The sequence below is a fragment of the Canis aureus genome, chromosome X (assembly GCF_053574225.1).
Source record: "Canis aureus isolate CA01 chromosome X, VMU_Caureus_v.1.0, whole genome shotgun sequence".
NCBI lineage: Eukaryota > Metazoa > Chordata > Mammalia > Carnivora > Canidae > Canis > Canis aureus.
Window position 1 is genome coordinate 91,356,743 of NC_135649.1, and position 26,633 is coordinate 91,383,375.

Below are 26,633 nucleotides of genomic sequence, written 5' to 3' on the forward strand. Positions count from 1 at the left end.
ATTTATGATAGAGAGAGAGAGAGAGAGAGAGAGGCAGAGACATAGGCAGAGGGAGAAGCAGGCTCCATGCACCGGGAGCCCGACGTGGGATTTGATCCCGGGTCTCCAGGATCGCGCCCTGGGCCAAAGGCAGGCGCTAAACTGCTGTGCCACCCAGGGATTCCAATAATACTTCTTTAAGAGAATGATTGAGATTAAAATGAGTTAAAGTATATAAAATATTTAGCATTGAGCCTAGCACTTTTAGGAACCTCTTTATAGTTATAGTCATGGTTATTATTGATACTTTTACCTCACTGCCTTTTAGATACACATTTTATCTTTGAAATTGTAATCCCAGCTCTTTGGCTATTATATACCTCTTCTAAGTAATTTTGTTTATAGGCATTCATGTATCTTAGTAGTGTGTATATGTTACTACAGGGCATTTGCTTGGATAGTAGGGGCAGGGCAGGAAGCCAGGAACAAGAGATCAGAATAAGCACTAGACTTGGAATTAAGATAATTTGAACACCTGGAATTAAGAATCATGGCACAGATAATTTTTAGTATCTTTGGGATCAAGAGCCTAGACAAAAGTTGAGGTAGGAAAAGCAAGAACTGTGGGCCATGGGAATAGAATATTATTTACAACTAGGACCTTAATAATGACCCGATTTCTTAAACTATATTTTTTTCAAGGATTTTATTTATTTATTTGAGAGAGAGAGACAGAATGTGAGTAGGGAATGGGTAGAGGGAGAGGACCTCAAGCATAATCCACACTGAGCACAGAGCCTGATGGGGGCTCGATCTCACCACCCCAAGATCTTGACTCAAACCAAAATCAAGAGTCAGATGCTTGACTGAGCCACCCAGGCACCCCTGATAATGAGCCAGTTTCTTGAATTTCACACACAACTTTTGCATGCTTCCTTTTGAGATAAGCATCACTGGCACCCTTCAGGCCTGCACATGGCAAAAGTAGAGTCTGACACAGTGTGTACAAGGAAATGAGAAGTTTGTGGTTTGGGGGAAGTTGTTTCCTGCTTCAAGGGATTTGAATGTGAACATATACAGAGTTTTGTAGCTAGATCCAAAGGAAAAGCAATTCCTTATCTTTTTGTGACTGTTTGCTAAAACTGTTTTAAAGGATTTTGAAAGTCGTATCTAAGATATAACATGAATTTTTCTAAATTATTTGCAGACTTCAGTGCGTGGAGGGAGGAAGGTCAGGGGAGACCTTGCTGAGAAGGTGATATTTAGCTAAAACATAAAGGATAAGAAAGACAGCCACATGAAGAGAGAGGTTATGGCATTCTAGGCAAAGAAAATAATAGAGGCAAAGGTTTGGAGGAAGTTTATAAGAAAAGGAAAAAAGACCATTGGAGCTAGAGTGTGGGGAAAAGGCTAGACAAGATGTTGGAGAATGAAAATGTATTCATGATTTTATAGGCTATGATACGCCTATTTGATTTGAGTGTTTTTCTTAAGTGCAATAGAAAGTCATTAAAGGGTTTTAATCAGTGAAGTGATGTGCTCCAATCCAACTTACATTTTAAGATGCTCACTTTTGCCTCTGTATGGATTTTAGGGAGGAAAGACTAAAAGTAAGTAGAATACTTAGGAGCCTTTTGCAAGAAATGATGGTGTGTGGTCTGGAGTGTTTACTGTGGATAGAAAGAAGGGGGCAGATTGGAAGTACATTTTAGGCAAAGAAGTAACTGAATTTACACATAGAGGTGAAGGAAATGGAAGAATCAAGGGTGATTCCTAGGCAAGAGGATGGTTGACAGGCTTGAGGGGAAAAAAATCGAGCTTGAGATACCTGGGAGACATCTAAGCAGAAATCTGGAGCAAGCAGTTGAAGGTGCAAGCCTAAAGTTCAGAAGAGAGGTCTCAACTAGAGAAATACATTTGGAACCTGACAACACAGAATTGGTATTTGTTGGTATTTACAATCCATAGGACTTGGTGAAATCACCTGTTAGATAGCAGAGTAGCAAGAGAAGAGAGCTCAGGATTTGGCCCTAAGAATGTCTAACATTTTAAAGAGCCAGCAAAGCTTTCCTCAGCCCTGTCAGCTGGTAGGGTAAGAAGAGGGGAATCGAGAGAGTAGGGTCATGAATTCAAAGTACTGCTCAGAGGTCAAGGAAAAAGCTTAAAGAAGCATCCCATGGATTTGGCATCATGGAGAATACTGGTGATCTTGAGAAGATTCCCAACACTTGGATGTGATTTCTCATGCCAGTACCTCCTATGTTTTATATTCCCTCCTAGGCTATAAGTTCTTGTACTAGTTATCTGATTCTGCATAACAAGTGGCCTTAAAACTCATCTCACAGAATTTGTGAGGGCTCAAGAATCCAGAAGCAGCCTAGCTTGAGAGGGTTTCTGCTCAGAGTGTTTCATGCATTTGCAGTCATGCTGTCAGATGAGACTGTAGTCACCTGAAGGCTCCACTGGGGCTGAGGGATGCTCTTCTGTGCTCACTCATGTGGCTGTTGGCAGGAGGTTTTACTTCTTCAGCATGTGGACTTCTCCCTAGGAATGGTCCTCACATGACTTCTCCCAGAGGAAGTGATTCAAGGAAGACAAAGTGGGGGTACCAAGACATAAGCTGCAGTAACATCACAATTGTGGCTGCTTTGTTTGGTTGGCCATATAGATCAACCTGGTAAAATGTGGAAGGGAATGACACAAACGTGCACATGTCAGGAGGATGTACATCACTCGGGCCCTTTTTGGGGACTGACAGTCAAAGCACTGGATATCTGGGTAGTATTTTTTCCCAAAGGAATAGTGTTTGCCTGTTCATACGAATGAAGCAACTGCTATCTATCTCATCAGCATCGAAGTTTTTAAACTTCCAGAAAGAGACTTTAAAACCTATTATCACTATGAATGAATTCCATTCAATTCTCTTTACATGAAGTTAAGGGACTTTAGTAAAATTATACCTGTACTTTATATTACAGAATAATTTATTACCCAGTTGTCTTTCAATTTTCCATTGAAAGCTGGTTTTCTCTTTTCCCTTTTAATCAGATTATTTTCGAGATAACATGGCCAAAGGGAAAGAAACAGATAATTCTTCGGCAACAGATTCAGAAAGCCTTGGAGAAACTACCGATGTCTTAAACATGGTAATGATTTTCCCATTTATCTGTATAGATATGTTTGGATTTTAGTTCATAGTGTATTCACGTGTGTGTGCTGTTACTTGTTAAAAAAGCTTTTGGTTTTTGTTTCATTTTGTTATTTTTATATATGTTTGTTATTGTGTTGAGGTATAGATTACATACAATACAATTAATTTTGGTCCTTATATCTTTAGTATGCAGTTGAGAGTAGATTGAACTATTTTGTGTTAATTTTATATATAAGAATGTGTAAATATATAATCTTATATATGGTCTTTATTCTTTTTAGAACATATTTTTTATTTATTGCAGACACATATGATGAGCCTGAATTCCAATGACAAGTCCCTAAAATTATCACCAATTGATAAACAAAAGGTATAATATAGAGAATTATTTTCATTATGGTGGGTAAGAACAGTTTAAATTCTATTTTTTCTTGAAAGGTTTCTGGAGCACAATGAAAGATAAGTATTCACTTACTTTAGATTTTAAAAGAGGAATCCATTGTAGATAGCCTCAATTTGGATTTGTTCTGTTGTTATATATTTCCTGTGATGCAACAAGAGTGACAGAATTTCATTGCTGAAATTTACTGTTTGGTGTCACTAACAAGTCACAGTAGCCACATTCTCTTAGCATCAAAGCAAAAGATAATTATGGCAGTTCATAAGTAATTGGAAGAGGCTACTGTTTATCAGAATGATTCTTGGACTTGGGTTGCATATGACTTTGGTTGAGTTACCATGTTATCCTCAAAGATGATATTAACATCTTTTCTAGCTCTAAAATTTGGTGGTTTTAGTGAAAATATTTGATAATTTCTTTTCCAATATGTGGAATGGGTTTTAATCTCTCACAGAATTGATAGCATGAAAACAAATTTAAACATTTGGAAATTAATCAGAAACCATACATGGGTGATAGAGACTTTTTAATGAATAACAGATGAATAGCAAGAGGAAGAAGTAATTGATGGTTTTCACAACCCTGGAGAGATAAATGCCTGTCCTTAAATTCTTTGCTTCTCCTGGCTTTAAAGACCAGTGAGGTGAAAGGAAGGAGAGGTTTGGCGATTAGAAAAGTAAATTGGAGAAATGTAAATTGAAGGAAGAAAGCTTATAGACAACATTTAATTTTCATTTCCAGTGCTTTTGCTGCATTATTTAGTTAAAAATCCTTTAAGTCGAAGTCACTGAAATGCAAGAGGATCTTGCTGAATTATAAAAATTTAGTGCTAGTCTTTGTTAGTCTTAACCTCTGTGTTACTGAGAGGCATAGTGAATAACAGCATTCCTTTTGAATATGAGAGAGCTGTTGTCCTCACACAGTGTGGCAGCTCAGTGAGTGTTGACTGACTTCATTGATTACTATACTTGCAAACAGATGTCTTTCCTGTGTCTTCTTTCCTTCCTCTTCTCTTAGACTGAGGGCTCTCCCTGTTTTGTGCTACTTGATTGTGCTAGGGAAATAAAAACACATACATTTAAAAATCATTTCTGACAACTGGGCCTCTGTCTCTCTTTAGGGCACTTGAAAGAATTGTGATTTTTTTAAAGATTAGGACCTAGAACAAACAGAAGGAAAGCACTTCCTTGTAAACTGACTTCTATTTTATACTTCGTGTAGTCCTTTTAAGTAGAAGCCTGACCAGACCTTTTTTGGTGAATGAAAAAAGATTTATTATAGTATTTCCATTTATTAATTTTTAACTTGTGCTGTTTTAAATTTTTTAGCATAAAAATGACCTCTTCCTAGGCCTAGCACTCACCACAATTTATAACATTTGATTTAGTGAGGTTTTACTCTCCAGAAGCCCAAATTCATCAAGTATTTTAATTCATTAGCTTGTAGAATTTGGATCAACAATTTGATTTTTACCTTATTTTGTCCAGCAGGAAATTATTTTCATATTCTTAATGTATCATTCAAATCGCAATGTTTAATTTCATAAAATTTATAAGAATCTTAACATTTTACCCTAAGTATTTTTTCCACATAGTGGTTAGTTTCATGTATCCAAGTTATTATAATTAAATAATACAACAGACAAAAGGAAGAGGGTCAAAAATTTGTTTTGAAAAGGAACATATTGTTTAGTTATGTCACTAAAAAGATTTCATTGGAGTTTTCAGATTTGTCTTCTAGAAGTAAGCTATTCATTTTTTCCAATATTTAAGAATTTCATATTTTAATATATTTAATTTTGTGAATTTCAAAAGACCAATCAAAATTTGACAATTAAAATAATAGGGAAGGTAGGAAAATATGAAACTGAACCCACAGGGCTGCATGCAGGATAAGAGTACTTTTTTTTAACACTATTTTGCAAAATCAGTCTGGAAATATATTTAAGAATTGACTCAGATTAAGAAAAGGGATAGAGAAGAAATATTGATGGTCCTGTGTAAGTAGTGGCAAAAATGAAAGCAAATAGTAAAAAAAAAAAAAAAAAAAAAAAGAAAGCAAATAGTAAGAATGTGCAAGTTAGATGCAGATACACGGTGCCACATCAAAATCAGATGTACCATAGACTTAGTGGCATAAGTGATCTCCAGAGAAAGCCAGATCTGAGCAAAATGTCCAGTAAAACTGGACATTTTTATTCTGCTAATGAAACTTAGTGTAATGTAAAATCTTGGCAGTATTTTGTAGTAGATAAGTTACCTTTGTTAACTAATCGTAGTATGACGATTACTTCAAAAATTTACAGAAACAAGAAACAATTGAGAAACTGAAGCAGCATACAGCTCACTTTGGAAATGATGATAGTAAAGGATGTGCAAGTGAAGAGATGTCCAAAACAGTGAAAGAGGGGAAAGCATATAAACAACTTTTGGCAAAAGGAATATACATGACGCAAGCAGCTATGACTATGGAAGCATTTTCAGATGAGGACATAGGTAATGACTCAGGCCAGCCTGGGCCTCGGGCTGACACCCACGCAGAGGGTGTGCAAAGAAAGATATTTAGTTGTGAAAGTAAGCATGGTCTCTATCCACCTGACTTTAAGGCGATAGCAAAGGAAAGTGATGGAGGCCAAAGTCAGAAGGATCCAGAAGCAGAAGAAACAGTCTCTGAGAAGGAAAACGAGCTGGCGGAAATGGCAGGTCTGCAGGCTAGGAGACAAAGTGAAGAGAATTTAAGAAATATTAATATGTTCTTTGACGACTTACCAAATAGAGACGTGAATATTGAGGATGAAGAAAGTAAAGATTTTGTTAAGGACAGTAGGAGGAACAAACAAGATGTGATCTTTGACAGTGAAAGAGAATCTATAGAGGAGCCAGACAGTTACTTGGAAGGTGAAAGCGAAAGTCAGCAAGGTACCACTGATGGCTTCGAGCAGCCTGAGTCAGTAGAATTTAGTAGTGGAGAGAAAGAGGATGATGATGAAGTGGAAACTGACCAAAACTTGTGGTATAGCAGAAAATTTATCGAACAAGGACACAAGGAAGAGACCGAACACATACTGTCCAAATTCATGGCAAAATATGATTTTAAGTGTGACCACTTGTCAGAGATTCCAGAGGAGCAGGAAGGAGCAGAGGATTCAGAAGGAAGTGGAATAGAGGAGCAAGAGGTAGAGGCAAATGAGAATGTGGAGGTGCCTGCAGGAAAAGAGGAGAAGGAAATAGAGATCCTGTCAGACGACCTGACAGACAGAGCAGAGGTGAGTGAAGGCAAGGGAAAGGCAGGAGGTGGAGGTGAGGGAATCCAGCGGGAGGGTGATTCAGGAGTGGAACAGAGGCAAAGTGAGGAGGGGCAAGAGGAGGAAGACAAGAGAGGAGGAGAAATGGAGGGCCTGGCTAAGGGAGAGAAAAACCTAGAAGAGGAGGAGGCCCAGGAACAAAGGGAGAGGGAACAAGGCCATCGGGAAGAAAGAAACAAAGGAACAGAAGGAGAGGAAGGGGAAGAGCAAAGAGATGAGAAGGAAGGGGAGGGGAGAGGAGGGGAAGAAGACCGGGAAGAGGAAGAAGAGGAGGAAGAAGGCAAGGAGGAAGGAGAATGGAAAGAGGAAGGACAGGGAGAGGGGGAAGAAGAAGGAGAGGAGGAGGAAGCAGAGGAGAAAGAAGAAGAAGCAGAGCAAGGAGGGGAGGAAGGAGAGGGGGAAGAGGAGGAAGGAGGAGAGGGGGAAGGGAAGAAAAGAGAAGGGGAAGGGGAAGAGGAAGGAGCAGAGAAAGAGAAGGAAGCAGAAGAAGTAGAGGAGGAAGGAGAGGGGGAATTGGAAGAGGAAGGGGAGGGGGAATTAGAGGAAGGAGAGGGAAAAGGGGAAGAAAGAGAGGGGGAATTGGAGGGGGAAGAGGAGGAGGGGGAAGAGGAAGGGGAGGAGAAAGAGGAGGCTGGAGGGGAGGAAGGAGAGGCAGAATGGGAAGGAAAGGGGGAAGTGGAGGAAGGAGAAGGGGAAGTGGAGGAGGAAGGAGAGGAGGAAGTTGAAGAAGGAGAAGGGGAAGGAGAGGGGGAAGTGGAGGAAGGAGAAGCAGAAGAAGAGGATGCAGAAGAAGAAGAAAGGGAAGTGGAAGAAGAAGGAGAGGGGGAAGGAAACAAAAGAGAATATGAAGGGGAGGAGGAAGAGGGAGAAGAGGAGGAAAGAGAAAATGAAAGAGAGGAGGAAGAAGAAGGAGGAGAAGCAGGGGAAGGGGAGGAGGAAGAAGAGGGGGAAGCAGGGCAGGAAGAAGGGGAGGGGGAAGAAGGGGAAGAGGAGGTAGGGGAGGAAGAGGGCGAAGGAGAGGAAGAAGAAGAAGGGGAGGAAGAAGAAGGAGAGGAGGAGGGGGAAGAGGAGGAAGGAGAGGGGGAGGAGGAAGGGAGAGGAAGGGAAGGTGAGAGGGAAGAGGAAGTAGGGGAGGAGGAGGAAACAGAAGGGGAAGGGGACAAGGAAGGAGAGGAGGAAGGAGAGGAAGAGGGAGAGGAAGCAGAGTGGGGAGTGAGGGAGAGGGAAGAGAAGGACACTGAAGAAGAGGGGAAATATGAGGAGACAGGAGATGAAGAGAGTGAAAAACAGGGAAGACGGGGTGAAGGAAGAGAGTCCAACAGAGCAAGCAAAATCAGAGGATCTGTGAAATATAACAAAGATAAGGCATACCCCCAAAAGTTTATTACTAACACAGAGGGAAAGGGGAAAGAGCATGAGGCACAGAGGTTCAAAATGCCAATGCGGTCAAAACAACTTTTAAAAAATGGGCCACCGGGTTCTAAAAAATTCTGGACTAATGTATTACCACATTATTTAGAATTGAAGTAACAAACTTTAAAATTGACTGGATTTGGTCCAGCCAAACAGAGTATCTTACACATAATAGGCACTAAATACATTTTATTAAAATTGCTTTTAGGCCATGGTTACTTTATGTTTGGTATAGTAACAACTGATAAAGACAACATAAGGCACTGGTAAATTTAGCGCCTCTTAAACTAATATTTTTGGTATATTTCCCCCCAAAATTATGAATCTGTCACTAGAACATATCAAAGGGTCATAGCAGATAAATAACATTATATATTTCTCATTAAAGACAGATTTAGGAGATTGTAGTATACTATTATAAGAGTGTTGCGTTTGTATATGCGAACTGGTCCCTTTAAAGACGGCACAGATCCTTCAGGGAGATAAAAACATCTCATTTCTTATGACTTTATTTCAATCCCTGATGACAGTTTGCCTACCATAAGGAATAATTTTGTAAGATGGATGATATTCTAAAACTAAAATGAAGAATTCATATTTTTAAAAAATAGTGCTTTTTTTTTTTTTTACCTTATATGTGTCCTTTTTGCAACAATCTACCAAGTGACAGCTGGATTCAAAGCTTAGATCTTAATGTGACATCTTTTAGTTACTGTCTGGGCAAATGACAGTATATCTCATGAAATGGAGGTGAACCTAAACATATATTCTGGAAGTATGTAAAACTTGTAAGTAGTTATTGGCCAGGCAGAGCACCTCACTGGGGTTCACTTTCCTCATGTGTAAGATGGAGTGGATTGAATGATTGAACTAAGGTCTGTTCTAACTCTCAGATTCTTTTGTTCTAACAGGTGGTTTTTCGCCCATTGTGTTTGTCATTTGCATGAAAGTTTTTTAAAACTTTAATGTCACTTTAAAATCAATCTTTTCTATAAATTATATGTTCTTTACTCCTAAAAACTTAGGCTGAGCCTTCATGTCTCTTGTCTTCTGTTATTCTGTATTCTAAACTTTAACTTCTGAGCTTTACCTGGACTGTCAGAATCTTCATTCCCAATGTCTATTATGTACCCTCAGTGTGTTCTTCATTGACTATTCTGTAATTCTCAGTTCGTTGCTTGTTAGAATGTTCCAAGTAAAATAAAGTGTAAATATATACTGTCAGTAATTGTTTGTGGAAAGAAAAACTAACATTAAGTATTGATTTTTCAAGAGGCTAGATTTCTATTAGCATAAATTCAGTCTTCCCTTAAAATTTTCAGTATGCATCATGCAGGTAGATCATTTGATTGTTCTTTATTCATAGCTCCCTTTTCAACTGATTTCTTGGCCCAGTCCCTTCCATATCTCAGGCATGAGGGATTTCTTCCACTTTAATCAAGGAGGATCTCGATGGTAAACTTCCTGTGAATTTTGGGTAGTCGGATCCTTTGCATATTCTACTCTCCACGAGAAAGAATATGGGGAAAGAGACTAGAATACAAAGAGAAGAAACTCCTAGCAGCAACTGTAGATTTTGTTTTAGCTGCGGGGATCTTTGATCACTTCCCCTAACTAACCAAAGATGCTAACTTGGCATTGCAGGGTTCTACCAAATTCTACCACATTCATTGTCAGTGGAGTAGAATTGATATTTTGATAAAGTGTGTGTTCTGTCCCACTAATGCTAGTGCCCCACATGGTTATTTAAAAAGTTGATTTAAAATGATTAACTGAAAAAAAAAAAGATTAACTGAGATGAATGATAGAAGTGGAGTTCCTCAAGGAAAAGCCTTCAGGGAGAAAAGAAACTCTTACACTCAAGTTATTCATGTTAAGGTGTGGGCGTTCTTTTTGCCCTGAAGGCCTTCCTGGCCGGCAACATGAAAATGGTGTTCTGAGCATGCACCCATCTCACTATTTGAACTGGTCTAGAGAGCCACTTTTAAACAGCATTTCCTGCCATTTTTTTTTCCTGCCATTTTTTTCACATTTCCCTGGCCAACAAAAGTGTTCTGTGCTCTTTTAGAAGCAATCGCTCATGCAGGCATGGTATTCTGGTCATAAGAGCATAGGCCTAGTCATTTTGAGATGTGAATTAGTACTTGGTTAAACAGATCGGAATAACTGGTTCCTTCTTTATTGTCCTCATCTGCTGGTTGATCAAGCTTTTATTGTAGCTTATTAGGTTATTACTGAGGCCAGTGTGAGGTGTGTGTGTAGAATCCGTTGAGTTACAGTCTCAAGTGAGGACTCTGGCAGAAAAATATTTTAAGGTAAGCTACAAAGGAGTACCACAGAAACTGCTGCTGCTGCCGAACAGCAGCTCCTGAGGTGAGTGCAACGAAACGTTTTCTGTTATTTCATTGTAGAGGTAAACTTGCTATACACATATGTATTTAAGATAAAATGCTACCATAGAGGAAAGTGCTGTAATTCCTTCTTCCTTCAATCTTTCCGTTTTACCTGACCTGTAACTTAATATTTGGTATGTGCTATTCATTCAACAAAGAAGCATGTACCAAGCGCCCACTAGGAAACAGCAGCTTTCCCAAATCAGGTAGATCTCAAGAAATGAGGGCTTCTTGCTGTCAACCTCCTGCGGCCCTTTTACCTGTCAGGGACATTAGGTAGGTAAAGATTTCTTGAAATCACACCAGGTAAAAGGAATTCCTGTGGCTCTGCCTTTAACTATGGCTTAACAATGCCCTTTTGTTACTGGATTCCTCTGTGTTCTTAGCCAGAACTACCCAAAGATAAAAATATCTGAAAACAAATCTATGGCTTTTCTACATTAAGCCCCTTAATTAAGAAGAAGACAGTGGTTTTATGCCTTGAGTATGCCAAGAGTAAGATACAGTTCCCTGATCTCAAGGAACTCTTGGCTGTTCCTATAGGCTAACCAGAAACTTTACCAGTACAGTAGAAAGTTTCAAGAATGGCACTTCAGTGGCCACAGAGAAAGGCTAGGAAAGGGCTTCTGGGGAGCAGTGGTGGTGGAATATAAACTGAGTCATGAGAAGTAAAGCTTAGCACGCAAGCAGCAGGGGCAAGGCTTTCCAGGTTGATGGGAGCCAAGAGGGTATTTCAGCGTAGAGCAACTTAGAGCATCTTTTGGTTCTGGGTAGAGAGGCAAAGGGCCTCATTGTTTGTAAAAGATGCTAAACAGCAAAAGTAAGATGCTCACAATTGGGCTTTTATAACCCTCTGACAGCAATATGGAGGGGTGGGGGTCAGAGAGGGACAGGACCAGAGCCAGGGATGCCAGTTGGGAGGCAGCTCTAGGAGACCAGGCAGAGACAGAAGAGAGGACTAGGACAGTGTGGACAGAGAGTTGAAGACGTGTTATCAGGACAGCTTCAGGGATAGAATTGGAGGGCTTGGTAAAGAGCTGTAACTTGGAAGGAGCAAAAAGGCCAAGCTTTTCTTGAATGAAGAACCAGGTGCAAAAAGTGCCATGTGCCAAGGCTGAGAACAGAGGAGTAGGGGTGGATTTAGGATCCTGTTTGGTGCTTGTTGATCCGGGAGATATTCCGCAGAGAGATGGATGTCTGGACTTGGAGCTCAGGGGATATTGCTGGGTATTGCCAGCTTTTTATGGGTAGTTAAAACCATGGAGTTGAATGCCAGGCAGCATTCAGCATGAAAAGAGAAGAAGTGAAGAGAGTCCAAGGAAGCATCAATAGGTAACAGGAAGATTGAGAAAGGGAAGTCTGAGAAGGGGGTGGCGTAGGAACACTTTTCAGGGAAGAGAAGTGCCGCCCAAGCCAAGGAGGGAAAGTAGTGGAGGGCTGCAGAGGCGTCTGGGAGAGGCCCAGCAGAAAGGATGGCCAGAGCCCACATTGCTAGCAAAGAGGGAGCTCCAGGAAGCCCACCTTTGAATCAGGGACTTTGGTACCCTGGGAAGAAGCATCTTAGACTTGCTATTACTATATATAAGGGTACATGAGCAAAGGATGTTGTTGAAGTGAGCTTATCAACAAAAAGGAAGAGCCTACAGTGCTCTAAATTTCAGCCTGTGGGGGCAACAACTCTGGAGGCAGCTGTTCTGGTCTTGAGCAGAGCCCGGGGAAAGAGTCCGGGCCCTGGCACCCAATGGATCTGGATTCAAACCCTAGCCCTTCATGGATTAGCTCAGTGGACACCTGGGAAAGCTTTTCCTCTTTTAACCATTCTAAATCTGATTTATTGCTTTTTATAAAGGAAGGGGCCTTTGGAGAGGTTAGTTAGTTTTAACACATGAAACATGTTAGGGATACTCAGCAAATGGTTGGCCCGTGTCCCTCTCATTATCCCCTCTGACCACATCAAGCCCTGTGCGGAACTGCCCTCATGAATCCCCAATCATTGACAGATGTGTGTGAGTGTAGTCCAGCAAACCTGACTTCTGTTTATTCTTATTTATTTTTTGACTTCTGTTTAAATACAACATAGCTAATGCCACCCCCCCCCCCGTCAGAAAAAAAATTGGCTCATAGAAATAGATCTGTGGGAATGAAGTGAGTTATAATAATGATAACCCTTAAATATGGGGTAGGGTGAAACTCTGCATACAATATATACATGTGCCCAATACTGGCCCTCAGTGTTTTAATAAGCATGTTGAAAGGCTCGTACTCACACGGTTCGCCAGAAATTTTGGTGGCAGTGCTGTCATGGGACAACAGATTTGCCTGTGCCCTAATATTTTAATCAAAATAGATTTAAAAATAAAAAGAGTAAAACTGCCTACCAGCAGGAAAGTCTGTATCCTCAGCGTTATAATCACTTTTGTAGGCCTGCTTATCAGAGTCAAACTGAAATGGATTTGGTGGTGAAAATACCAGATTAGAAATGAACTAAGGGATCAGTATATAGAAAGGAGGAAGAGTTTAGAGATTACAAAGTAGTGACATTAGAAGCCAATAATTTGGAGGTCAAACTGAGAGCCCTTAGGTGCAGTCTGGCTTGCAGACTCATTTTGTTTGGTTTACCAGTGATTTTTTTTAACATTTTTAATCCATTGCCAACATTGAAATACCGGGAAACTTCATACTGTAACAGTGTTTTCTGGACTTGACTTGTTGGAAATTCTGAGGCCACACTAGCCCACAGTCCAGCCAAGGCACCCCTCCACTTTCCTATCACCCTAGGCTGTTCATGACAGGTCCTGTCTTCTTCCCTTGCTTGTTCTAGCTGCTGGGCTCCTGGCAGAGCATAAAGGGAGGTGTACAAGAGAGTAGAACAAATAAATGAACCCTTTAAGGTGAATTATTTTCTAGTGATAAGATCTGGAACATTATGGCCAAAAGGTGTCCAAGCCTCTTGGTTTTTGATGGTCCTTGATGTGTACTAGAGAATCTTAAAATCACTTGTATTTGTATACAGATACTCACTGTTTGCTTGTATTATTTTCTCTGTAAATAATCTTTTTAATTTTGATGCAGACCCTCTGAGGTAGGTATTACTAGTGTTATTTTCCCATTTTACAGAGAAACTGTAAGTATATTATTAGGTACCTTGCTCAGGCTGTGATTGATAGTACAGAACTTGGAAAACAGTACTTAGGTCTTTGTATTGAATGCCCTTCCCACTCTCTCCTCATGCCTCAGTGAGTTCTGGTGTAGTATAAATATGAACTTATGTGTTAACCCTTCTTGTCCTAAAAAAACCTTAAAATTGAGATTTTTAAAATATACACTTCCCCACCTGGTATTATGTAGATATAGTTTTATGCCCCACCTGGTATTATGTAGATATAGTTTTATGCTCTATTAATCTATTTGGAAAACATTGTCCACCCTATATGACATTGAGGCACCTCATAAATTGAGAATTGTAGCATAAATTTTACACTTTATAGTCTCTTTTAAAAACTTGTTTAAAACCCCTTATTGAAATACATATAGAAAAGAGCATGTGTATTTTCCACAAAGTGACCATGCCCATATAGTCAACACCCAGATCAAGGTAGGGCACACTGTCGGCTTCCCAGAGGCTCCCCTCCAAACCCCCATCCAGACACTTCCATTCCCCCAGGATGACCACTATGCCAATATCTGATAGCAGCCTCTAGTTTTTCAAGGATTCGATGTAGCTGTATTGTTAAGCAAACTGAAACCTCACAAGGGACATTCAGTTTCTTGATATTTCCCATAAGAAATGCAAAACGTGTGACCCTGCGCCTGACCCAGGAGTGCAGCTCCCTGCGCTATGTCCGACCAACCGCCCTTTTGTGCGAGCCAGGCCCATTCACTTCTTTACTGTGGTCCCAACACAGGATGTGTTTCCATTGAACATTCCGTTCAGCATTCCGTTGAACATTCCGTTGAACATTCTGCTTTACACCTTATGTGGTTCTGGTGACAAGAATATATTTAAACTTTGCCCTTTCTCTTCGTAAAATGACAGTACTCTGCCAATCTCTCCTAAATTGTTTCGGTTTGAAGGTAAGTACTCATATGTGATTTAAAGTAGTTGTCCAGATGTGAATAGATTAATTTTAAATGTGCTTAAGTGTAAAGTTCTACAACTCATGTGATTTCTAGTGAAAATGGTTTCTAAGAGCTTTCTCAAAGTTAGAAAATGACATTGTTCTAGCAGTTCTTCATTGTTAGATTTTCATAGTTATGAGTAAATTTATAGTTCATTATAAAAGAGATGTGTGTTTTGCTTGTTTCTAAAATAAGATAAAATGTCATGTTCCTTTTTATAATAGCGTGATATTGTCCTGTAGTTACATTAATATCTTAGTTCACTAGCACGACTGGAGTTGACCCAGCTGCTAAACTAGCAGAATTCTCCAATAGAAGAGGACTTTGCTGGAACACAGCTCAGTGCCCCTCCCTCTGGCAGACAGATGGACACAGTCTGAAATTCTCTGTCTTGGGAACACTGTTCTTTCCAAGTGGCCTTCATTTATGTACATTCATGAATACATCCATCAGCCATAAATCTTAAATCTAGTAATCTTGCTTCTCATTCCCCTCCAGAGTAGTCTCTGATCACTTTACCTTCTCATAATGTGCTGCTGGCTAGGCATAATATACAATATAAATCACTTAGAAGGGAAATTATGCAGGAAAAAAAGAAAGCTTTAAAATTACTGGTAAATTGTAGCTACCTTGTAGTTAACCCTACCCAACCTAAACGTCCAGCACATCCTTTAATATAGCTGTCCACCCTGGTACTGTGTTTTCCTCTCTTGCTTTCCCCTCTTGCATGCACTACCTCATGACCCTTTGCTTAACCTAAGTCAAGGCTTCACTTCTGGATCGCTTGTCCTTTGGGAAAATGCTATTAGGCCACATCCTTAGTGCTATTGGCCTGAGGATGCCACTTAAATCTGTTACTAAGGTGTGAAATATAAACATACTCTCTCCCTAGCCTGAACTCTCACATTTTGTATTTTTGCCAGAAGAAAGATGAGTTAATTAGGAGAGGTATTATTTTCAAACTTATCCATTAAAGGTTCCTTTGGATGCCCAGCTCACACTTAGCTAAACAGCAACTAGGAAGATGATCACAAGAAGCTAGTTACTATGTTGAAAAAATATTAAGGATGTGTGTCATATGAGGCAAATATGGCCGAGGTGAACTTTGTAAAAACATTCTTCAAGGGAGTAAATGACACTGATTACTTACTGCCTCACCTATTTTAGGGACCCTTATACATTTAGTGAAGTGTATACATGAAAAGCATAGGAAAAAAGTCCAATAAGAAGCCTGATCTCTTAATGACAAAAAATAAGCAGTATTCCACCCAAAATACGAAACTGCAAAAAAAAAAAAAAAAAACTCAGTATAGAATAAAGAATATAGCTAATATTTTCCACCTATACTTAGTATTACGTGATTTACTGTGTCTATCAAATCTATAGACAGGCTGTCTTATAATTTAGATTAATTGGACAGGAGCCAGATGAACTAAGTTCTGCCTCTGGTTTTCCCTCTGCTTTAAATAACCAGGAGCAAACCACTTAAACTGCCTCTGTCCCTTTATCTTCTTCCTGGAATGTAAGTAATTATACTTAACTCTTGTGAATATCAGTGAATTATACTTCTGAAGTGATTTTAAATCCCTGTGTTTTGGAAAATGAACATAATATATAGATATGCTTATGTTATAATGCTATAGTAGAAAGCTTTTTAACTTCTCTAAAGTTGAAAAGCATTCTTTTGAGACAGCTCAGAAAGCATATTTATTTTTTCCCCATTTTAACATTGTTGTAGATGCTAATAGAATTTTGGGAATCCTAGTCGCTGAAAATGTTAAAATAGATCAATGTGCATAAAAGCCTTGGTAATACAGTAACTTGATACGCATGATAGGTTATGCAGTATTTTATTTCTTTGCCTTTGGTATTTGAATTCATATTCTGTGTGTTCTTTGAGATGCTATAAATTCATGACTGCAATATCAAATCTCTGTGTTTTTTTTTTTAAAGAAAATCTTACCTCTTCTCTGCTTATCAATTTTGACACAGGATCATGAGTTTTCAGAAGATGAAGAACCAGAGGATATGGCTGAGGAACTTGATGAAGATCTGGAAAGCAAGAAGAATGTTCCAGCAGATGTGGCCAGTGACAACTCCCTTAAAAAGGTATTGACACCACTGGAAAGGTATGATGATATGTGCTTAAATCCTGAGATCCTGCCTAAGAGTAAGCATATGGATTCCATGGTCTCTGCAGGGGGCAGAATCCAACTTTCGTTGGGAGCAGAAATACTTCTCTGAATAGCTCGGTTCATGTGCTGTAGGAAAAGCTTTGGCAAATTTATGAATCAGAGTCACTTTGTTTCTAACACCCTTCCACACTTCTTGGTAGCATTCTGTCCCCTGCTTGAGTGGAAATCAACTGATATGGGCCAGTGTAATATACTGTTGAGAAATTAACCGAGAAACGATGAAATTACAAAGTCAGGAGCCCTATACTTGTGGCAGAAATGGGGTGTGTATGCATGCATATACACGTGTGTGTTTATACATATATGGACAAGTGAAAGCTATTCACAGCAGTGTTAGAGGTTGTGATTGGATCTCTGCAGATGTGGTGTAGAAGAGAGGAATTACAGGAGGAAAAGGAGGAGATATCACTGAGAAAGAGGTAGTCATCCTTAACATGGAGCTAGGAATGCCAAAAACATCTCTTCCAATTTGGCAGTTTTGTCGGAGAGTGACACTATTAGGAGACAGTTGGTAGGTTTGAAATCATTCATTTGCTAACACTGCTCTGAGTGAATTTCATAGGTGTGGAATTTAGTACCCCAAACTGAATGACACTATATTGATTCGTTTTCATTTTCAGTTTTTGTACCTTTTGCAGAGAGCACTGAGTTAATCATACCTTCTTATTGATGAATCACTCGCATCATTGGTCTGTGCAAGTCTCCTCTTTATTTAAATTGATTCCCTTATAGTTCTCCTTTTCCATAACATAGACACCACACCATTGACACTTGCTTGTCCTTTTATTTGAATGTGCACTTGTAAAATGTGTATTGCTTCATGTGCATGTATTTTTAATTTACAAAATGAGGTTGTGCTGTAAAAGGTCGTTTTCTTCCTTAATTCCTTTCTCAAGACTCCTTCCTCTCTCTGAGAAAAAAAATGTTCTAGCAGTTACTGTTTTCTTTCAGAGGGAGGGAAAGATTTATAAGGAATATTTAAGAGTTCCAGTTTGGGTGGTCCCTGAAATTCTTTAACACAAAATTCCTGAAACTCTGTTTTGACAGTGTAAAATGCTGAACTAATTCATATACCAACTAACATTCCTGAATCTTCTTTGAGTAGAATTCTTGAATCATACAGCTTTTTGGAATCACAAAATTTTAAGCTAGAAGGGACATTAGCGATCACTTGGCATCTGAGGAAAAGGCCCAGAAAAATTAAGCAGTAGTCACATGTTTATGTTGTTAGCTAGAGGCTGACTCCAGAACCCTTGCCTAAAACCTAAATGACGTTTTCTAGCCCATCACAATTATGTTTTTTATTATATTGTGTCTTTATCATTTATAGGACGAGACAACCAAACAAGAAAAACGAGCTATTTGTGAATACAATGAAAATCCAAAAGGTATGAACACATTTAACTTCAAAAATCCAGATAACCTTAACATGCACACATATATGCATGCATACATATGCACACATGTGCTGGAGTTGAGGCATTAGAGCTAACACATATGTATTTTCTTCTTTTTACTGTCGCATGAGCCTCATGACAAGATATGAAATACACGCCACAGGCATACTTGTTCTCACTAATCACCACCACAGTGTCTTCATATAAAATATTCACATTACAAAAAAAAAAAATTTAAAATAAATAAATAAATAAAATAAAATAATAAAATAAAATAAAATAAAATATTCACATTACTCATGGCACTGCATTTTTTTCTTTTCAACCAGTAGTATTAAGTTGGGCTTTTGTCCCACATCTCAGTTTATATCTCTGTTGGGCACTGCCAGACTCTGTTGTTAAAGACCAGGCTGGCCTGGAGCCACAGCTGGCCATTCCATTATTTCCCACAGAGTTCAGACCTGAGTCTTTGATCTTATTGTGGACATTTAAGATAGCTCCTTTCCCAAGACTAACTGTTGGTGTAGAGAACAGGTGCCACAGAATAGAGAGGACTGTGATTACCCTTGAGACCTATATTTTCTATAGCCAGGTCATCTGGTTTTTGCTGTACAATCCCTATATTATGTTTCCACACCATCACATCAAAGTGTGCTTTTTTGCTGTATCCTCATTAAAAATAACCATTCAGAGTAGTGGATATCTCCTCTGAACTTAGGCAGAAGGAGTAAGTAGTTCCCTTAATACTTTTTTCCTTCTAACTTCTGCAGAGAGTAGTAAGTCTTAGAATATTTTAAACAAAATACTAAAATATTTATTGTCTTTAAGTATTCTTAGCATGTAGTCTAAAGTGTTAAAAAGAAATTAAGATTTTAAGTAGTTGATAATATAAAATTAAAAGAATGCATATGCTTCATGAGTATACGTCAAAGATTTCTATTCATTTATATAACATGTGGATCAATTTGGAACACCAAAAAGTAACATGTCCATTTGAGTACAAATAATTTAATTATTACTAGGTTAATTTAAAAAGATAACATTTTATGGAAGTCTTTCCTAATACTCACTGTTACCTTTGTATTTGGGCGCTGGTCATGCAAACATCTACAACACTGGTCAGGTCATTCTGGGCTTTTTTGCCTCAACGTTCCAAGAAATATGCAGTGTAGATCTTATCCACTTCTCTAGTGGTATGCTCTCTTTAGTATTACCCCATAATTCTAGGTTGATAGAGTTGCACTGAGGGCATCGGGACTTTTCTTTTTCACATTAATTAGAAAAAATATTTCTGAATGTATCCTATTGTAGGAAACATGCATTATCATGCAAAGAGCAGTTCTTCAGAAGTCCTGAATGATAGTGAATCAACACCAAATAAAGATGTGAAAAAATCAAAGAAGGTAAGTGAAATTTATATTTCATTTTAGTGTTAAGACCAAATATTGAATGCTCCTTTTTACTTTTTATACAGTGATCCACATAACTTATCTCCTTTTTTTTATTTTTTTTTAACTTATCTCCTTAATATGAGCTTTTATGGCTGCAAAACATGTAAAGAATTTCAAGAGATGTTTCACGTTTTAACATAGCTATTTACTGGACTTTAGATGGAGTCAGGTTGCCCTGCCAGAATTTAATAGCATGTTCCTTTCAATAATTCCATTCATGCTGATTCAACTTACAGGAAAAAATACACAAAAGAACTTTCTTGCTTAACTTCTAAGAGTATCATCATGACAAGAGTCTAGAAGAAAGTAAGGCAAAACCAAGAAATAGGATGAACGCAAAACTAAAGGTGTTTGTACTTAGGAAACATGACCACATGCTACTTCAGCCTCTCCTGCTGGATACCTGTTTCGGAGTTATTAACAGTCTAGTAGATAAGTTTCTTCTTGGAAGTTACTCTTTCCACTTGCAGGAGAACTTTCTGTAATCATGAGAGCACATTTCCAGGTAGATGTGTTAGAAGGAAATGTGGAAGAAAAGATCAATGAAAGGCCTTGTTAATTCTTGTTCAGCCTTCAGGTTTCAGCTTAAAGTAGTCATTTACACACAGAGGCCTCTTGTGACCAGCTGCACTTAGATCAATTATGTCCCCTTACTGTTCTGTCACATAACACCCTTTACTAATCCTTCTTTGTATTTATCATAATTGACAATTGCATAGTGAAAGGTATATTTATTTGCTTTATGACTCTCTCCAACCACTGGCCTTCAGCTCTATGGTACAGAAACTATTTTCTGTTTTACTTTCCAGGGAATCCTTAGCATGTAGCACAGTCCCTGGTACATACAGTACATGGTAAATGCTCAGTACATATTTTTGGTCGACAATGAACTATAAAACATGAGGTAAGAAAGAGGACAGGATGAAGGTAAAACCAGGAGCAGACCTTAGAGTAGTAAACAGCCTGTCTTTTGCCACTCTGAAATTCCTTTCAGAATTACTTAAGAAATTTCAAGTGAAAATTTTGGCATAGGTCCCCCCATTGTTATCTTTTACTAAAAATTACTTTGTGAGTATTCTTATCCTTATAAAAATTGCCTTATGTTTAGATTATCATACCCAAGAGATAGCTGTGATCTGGTTCAAAGGATCCTTCAGAATTACTCTTCTTCTTAGAATTATGTGTGTCATCAAGTGTTAGGAACAGATTCTCTGTCTAGTAGAGAAGAACATTTAACAGATACTCTCCTATACTTCATAGCAATCCTGTGAAGACTTTTTTCCAATTATAAGAGCTCAGGAAAAGACTTTGAAAAAGAAAATCAAATATGAGAGACAGAGATGAAAAGTAGAGGAGTCAGGAGACCAAAGAACCTAAGAGGAAAAATGAAGCAGCAGAGGAAAATATGCAAAACACACCTCAGACCGAATGAAAACGTACTAGAACACCCTGATGGAGTTTTAGGACTTTTTCAGGCTGTCTAGTGTTCAGCATGGCATTTCCCAAAGACAAGAGGATTTGGATACACAGGACTAGAAGAGAGGGCTGAGCTGGGGGAGAAACGCCATGCGAGAGGCAGAGTGGCCTGCTCCTAAGTGCTGGCACCAGTAGGCGAGACAAAGGTGAGGTCAGGCCAGGATGCCAGGCTACAGCAGACTGTGGGTGCCAGACTGAAGAATTCAATCTTGAACTTAGATTCTGCTTAAATTCTCATTTATACCTAGTGGAAAAATATACTTCAGTAAATAAATGCACATGTCCTCAGTTAAAGAAAATAAACAAAAAGTATTGAAAATCATATTTTAAAATCCAAGCTGTAATAAATATATTTCCTACTTAAAGAATATACCATTATTCTGCATATTTTAAAAAGGAAATAGATGATTTAGGTGAGATTTTTTTTCAGTCATTACCACATGACCTTTTTTAATCTACAGTGTGTCCAACCTATTTATACCATCCAAGCCAAACAAATTAAACTGCTGTTAAAGCTGGGAAAGTAAATAATGCATTAACTCATATCAAAGGAAACATATGTTTGAGATTTTGCATTCCCATCCCCCTACCCCCTGGGTATTTAGACAGACACCGCAAAGATAAGGAAAAGAAAAAATTGTACTCTTGGCATCTACAAAACAATTCACCACTGAATTTTGTTTCCGTGATTTTAAATGTTTCGGATAGACAGGTTAGAACCTATGGCTTTAACTGGCAGCAGAAATCTTTTGGTAGGTGATTGTTATATCTAGAAATGATCAAATACTACTTTTCTAGACTGTAGCCACTGCTGATTATTTGCATCCACAGCTAGCCACTAAGACAAATGAGTTATTGGCTTAGCTTCCACCTAAGGTAGCTAATGGAAAGAAGCAGTAAACTTTCAGCTATTAAAAATAATTTCTCTACATTATAGAATTAGTTTATTCATGTATTTACTTAGCGTATACTAATTGGTTATCTCTTAATGTGTCAGGCACAAGGCCAGAGGCTGCAGATACAGAGGGTAAAGATCCAGTGCCTCCCCTCAGAAACTAGCTGCAGCATGACAGACTCCCTGGATAGTTCCCCATGCCAGTTTACAGTCAATAGATTTCTTTGCACTCTCAATACCATAAATAAAAGTTGCTGAGATGAGAATTTCTCCACCAAAAAAGTATGCTTGTGAATTCTCGCCTTTCTTAGTTATTACCTTTTCTCTGATGGCATGCTCTGTTGACGGTTGCAAGCTACAAACAAGCACACTCACCTCTACTACACAGTTAGCTTTATTCTCTATTGTGAGGAGGAAAATTGGAGTTAGATTATACATATGATCTCCCGTCATTGTCTGTTTTTCCCAAGCTTAAAACCTGAGACAGTCTCTCTCAGGCTACCCAATAATGACTCCTCTGCTTTTTGAAAAAGAGTTTTATTGAGGCGTAATTGACATGTACTAAACAACACATATTTAAAGTATATAATTTGATTACTTCTGACATATGCATACACCTATGAAGCCATAATCAGAAGAGAGTGAACAGTGTCATTATTGGCAGAGGGTCCTTTGTGCCTCTTTGTGACCCCTGTCTATGCCCCCTGCCATCCTCAGCAAACCCCTGATCTTCCTTTGATCATCATACATTATTTGTGTGATGCAAGTTCTAGATTTGTATATAAATGAAATCCTACACTCTTTTGTTTTGCTTCCTTTGTTCAGCATAATTGTTTTGAAATCCATCCACCTGCATGTCAATAGTTTCATTCCTTTCTGTTGCTGAGTAGTATTCCAAGTTAATTTTTTATATGGTGAGGGTATGAACTGAAGTTCATTCTTTTTTTTTTTCATATGTACATCTGATCATTCTAGCACCATATGTTGAAGAAAGACTTTTTCTACTGAATTGTCTTCACAGAAATCAGTTAACTTTTCCATGTGTGGGCATATTTCTGTAATATGTATTCTGTTTCTTTGATCTGCTTATCTTGCGCCAGTCCCACACTGTGCTGATTACTATAGCTTCATAATAAGTCTTGAAATCAGGACGTGTTAGTCCTTCAACTTTGTTATTTTTCAAACTTGTCTTGGCTATTCTAGGCCCTTTGCATTTCTATATGAACTTTTTTTTTTTTTTTATATGAACTTTTAGAATCAGTTTGTCAATTCCTGAAAAAATGCCTGCTGAAATTTTGATTGAGATTCCTTGGAGCCTACAGATGAATTTATGAAGAATTAACATCTTAATATTAAGTCTCCCAACTCATGAAGATACTTCTCCATTTATGGATGTCTTAAATTTCTCTTAGTAATGTTTTGTAGTTTTTAGTGTACAGGTCTTACACAGATTTTGTCAGATATATTTTATATCTTCTGTTTTTTATTCCCTAATCAACTGGTTAGAAGTTTATCAACTTTATTGATCTTTTCAGAGAGCTAGTTTTTGGTTTCATCAAGTGTTTCTGTATTGTTTTATATTTTATGTGTACTCTAACCTTTATAATTTCCTGTCTTCTACTTTCTTTGGGGTTAATTTACGCTTCTTTCTCTACTTTCTTAACATGGAAGTTGAGGTCACTGATTTGAAACTTTTCCTATTTCTTAATATGGTCTTTTTGTGCCAGAAATTTCCCCTGAAATACTTGATAGGTTGTGTTTTCATTTTCATTCAGTTCAAAATATTTTCTGATTTCTTCTTTGACTTATGGGCTATTTAATTTCAACGTATTTGGGCATTTTCCATAGAGGTTTCTGATATAATTTCTAATTTAATTATATTGTGATTGGAGAACATACTTAGTATGACTTGAGTCCTTTTAAATTTATCAAAACCTGTTTATGGTCCCAAATCAGGTCTTTCTTGGTTAGTGTCTCATGTGCACTTGAGAAGGTTGAGAAGCATGCTGTTGTTAGGTGGAGTGTCCTATCAATGTCAGTTGCATTGAATTGGTTGATAGTATTGCTTATGTATTTTCTATCCTTCCTGATTTCCTGTCTACTTATAATATCTATTATTGAGAGAGGGGTATTAAAATCCCTAAACACACAAAAAAAATAAAATAAAATAAAATCCCTAAACACAGTTGTGGATTTATCTATTTCTCTTTGTACTTCTATTAGTTTTTATTTCTCCTTGTACTTCTATTAGTTTTTGTTTCATGTGTTTTATTTATTTTTTTTTTTTTAATTTTTATTTATTTATGATAGTCACACACAGAGAGAGCGAGAGAGGCAGAGACATAGGCAGAGGGAGAAGCAGGCTCCATACACCGGGAGCCTGACGTGGGATTCGATCCCGGGTCTCCAGGATCGCGCCCTGGGCCAAAGGCAGGCGCCAAACCGCTGCGCCACCCAGGGATCCCTGTTTCATGTGTTTTAAAGCTGATATTAGGTTATGTAACATGTAGGATTGTTATATTCTCTTAATTAATTGATTCCTTTATCATGAAATGACTTCTTTACCCCTGATAATATTTGCTCTGGTCCACTTGGTCAGATATTATATAGCCACCCTTGTTTTCTTTTGATTAGAGCTATCCTGTTATATCTTTTTCCATCCTTTTACTTTTAACTCATTTGTGATTTTATATTTGAAGTGCATTTGATTTAGGCAACATACAGATGGATTTTGCTTTTTTAATCTAATCTGAAAATCCCTGCTATTTAATTAGAGCATTTAACTCTTCTATTTCTTTGATATGCTTATATTGAATCTGATCATTAATGCAGTTACATTTAAATCTATCATATTACTATTTGTATTCTTATCTCTAAAAAAATGCTAACGATTGATTATCTGTTGCTAATAGAGCTGTACTAGCTTTCCTTTGGTTAGCACTCATCTGATACATCTTTTTTCATTCTTTTACTTGTGTTTTAAATGAGTCTCTTGTAAATGGCCTACAAGCTGGATTTTATCTTTAAATTTTTTAATATACATACCTAAAATTGAAACCTAGTTAATGTTTCTGTCTTTTCCCTAAATAATACTAAGATCTTAGAAGAGTTTTCTCTCCTCTCACCCCTCTTTTCCCATTTTACATGTTATTGCATCCAGTATTTTAACTTTTTAGCCTCACCAGTCAAATGTTACCATTATTTTATACCATTTTCCTACTCACCATTCCATTTTACATCTCCCGTGTCCTTCCTGGGATCCATTTTCTTCTCCCTGAAGAAATCCTTTGGAAGTTCCTGTCATAGATTTCATTTTGTAGTTAATAACTTTTTCAGTTTCTGTTCACTTACAAATGAATTCATACGGCCGGTTGACAATTATTTTCTCTTGATATCTTCTCCCATTGTTCCTGTTAAGAAATTTGCTTTGGTATAATTACTTTTAACTTTGTATCTAATGTCCTTTCTCCCTGGCTGGGTTTTTACATTGCTTATCTTTGATGTACTTAAGTTCACTCTGAAATGCCTAGGTGGGAATTTATTTTGCTTTAACTTTCTTCTAATTCATTATGACTCTTGAATCTCAGAATTCAAGTCATTTATCAGTTTAAGAAAATTATCATCCATTATATATCTGAATATTTCCTCCTCTTTGGAATTCTGATACAGAACTTTTCATTCTGAGGCACCTGGGTGGCTCAGTCGGTTAAACATCTTCTGCATTCGGCTTGGATCATGAGCCCAGGACCCTGGGATTCTAGTCCTGCATCAGGCTCCCTACTCAATGGGGAGTGTGCCCCTCCCTCTCCACCTGCCTCTCCCCTAGGTCATGCTCTCCCTTTCTCTCTCTCAAATAAATAAATAAAGTCTTTTTTTAAAAAACAAAACTTTTCATTCTGTTATCCATCTCTTTTAATGTTACCTTTCCATTGTCCACATCTAAGTAATATTTCAAGGAATTTCAGAGCTTTCGTATTTCAGAGCTCTTTGATGCCATAGTTTCTTTACAGCTGAGACTAATCTTCAACCTACCTATTGTGTCTTTATTTCAGTGATTATATTTTTCACATTTTGAAATGTGAAATTCTATTTTGATTCTTTTTCAAATCAATCATTATTTAATTTTTTAATAATAAATTTATTTTTTATTGGTGTTCAATTTGCCAACATACAGAATAACACCCAGTGCTCATCCCGTCAAGTGCCCCCCTCAGTGCCCATCACCCATTCACCCCCACCCCCCGCCCTCCTCCCCTTCCACCACCCCTAGTTCGTTTCCCAGAGTTAGGAGTCTCTATGTTCTGTCTCCCTTTCTGATATTTCCCACACATTTCTTCTCCCTTAAACTAGTATCTTGTTTTTTATCATGACCCTTTAAACAATTTGAGCATATTTATTTTATATTGTATATTTAGTTATTCCAATGTCAGACTTAAGAACCTAAATCTGTTTGTTGCTCT

The 26,633-nt window shown here is 38.0% G+C and overlaps 1 protein-coding gene across 12 annotated transcripts in view; it reads left to right on the forward strand.

The window, feature by feature from the left end:
- RPGR (retinitis pigmentosa GTPase regulator) overlaps nucleotides 1–26,633 on the forward strand; it is a 55,551-nt gene that overhangs the window by 22,657 nt on the left and 6,261 nt on the right. For 4 of the 12 annotated variants that reach the window (XM_077889464.1, XM_077889465.1, XM_077889466.1 and 1 more), the window contains exons 12-17: nucleotides 3,028–3,125; nucleotides 3,435–3,500; nucleotides 5,836–6,795; nucleotides 16,752–16,868; nucleotides 18,285–18,342; nucleotides 19,663–19,754. In XM_077889464.1, the coding sequence (XP_077745590.1) occupies nucleotides 3,028–3,125; nucleotides 3,435–3,500; nucleotides 5,836–6,795; nucleotides 16,752–16,868; nucleotides 18,285–18,342; nucleotides 19,663–19,754 (1,391 nt within the window). Of the gene's footprint in view, nucleotides 1–3,027; nucleotides 3,126–3,434; nucleotides 3,501–5,835; nucleotides 9,472–16,751; nucleotides 16,869–18,284; nucleotides 18,343–19,662; nucleotides 19,755–20,038; nucleotides 20,093–20,611; nucleotides 20,668–22,275; nucleotides 22,448–23,428; nucleotides 24,359–26,633 lie in introns of those variants that run through there. The other 8 variants (XM_077889460.1, XM_077889458.1, XM_077889459.1 and 5 more) reach the window with 6 other exon arrangements.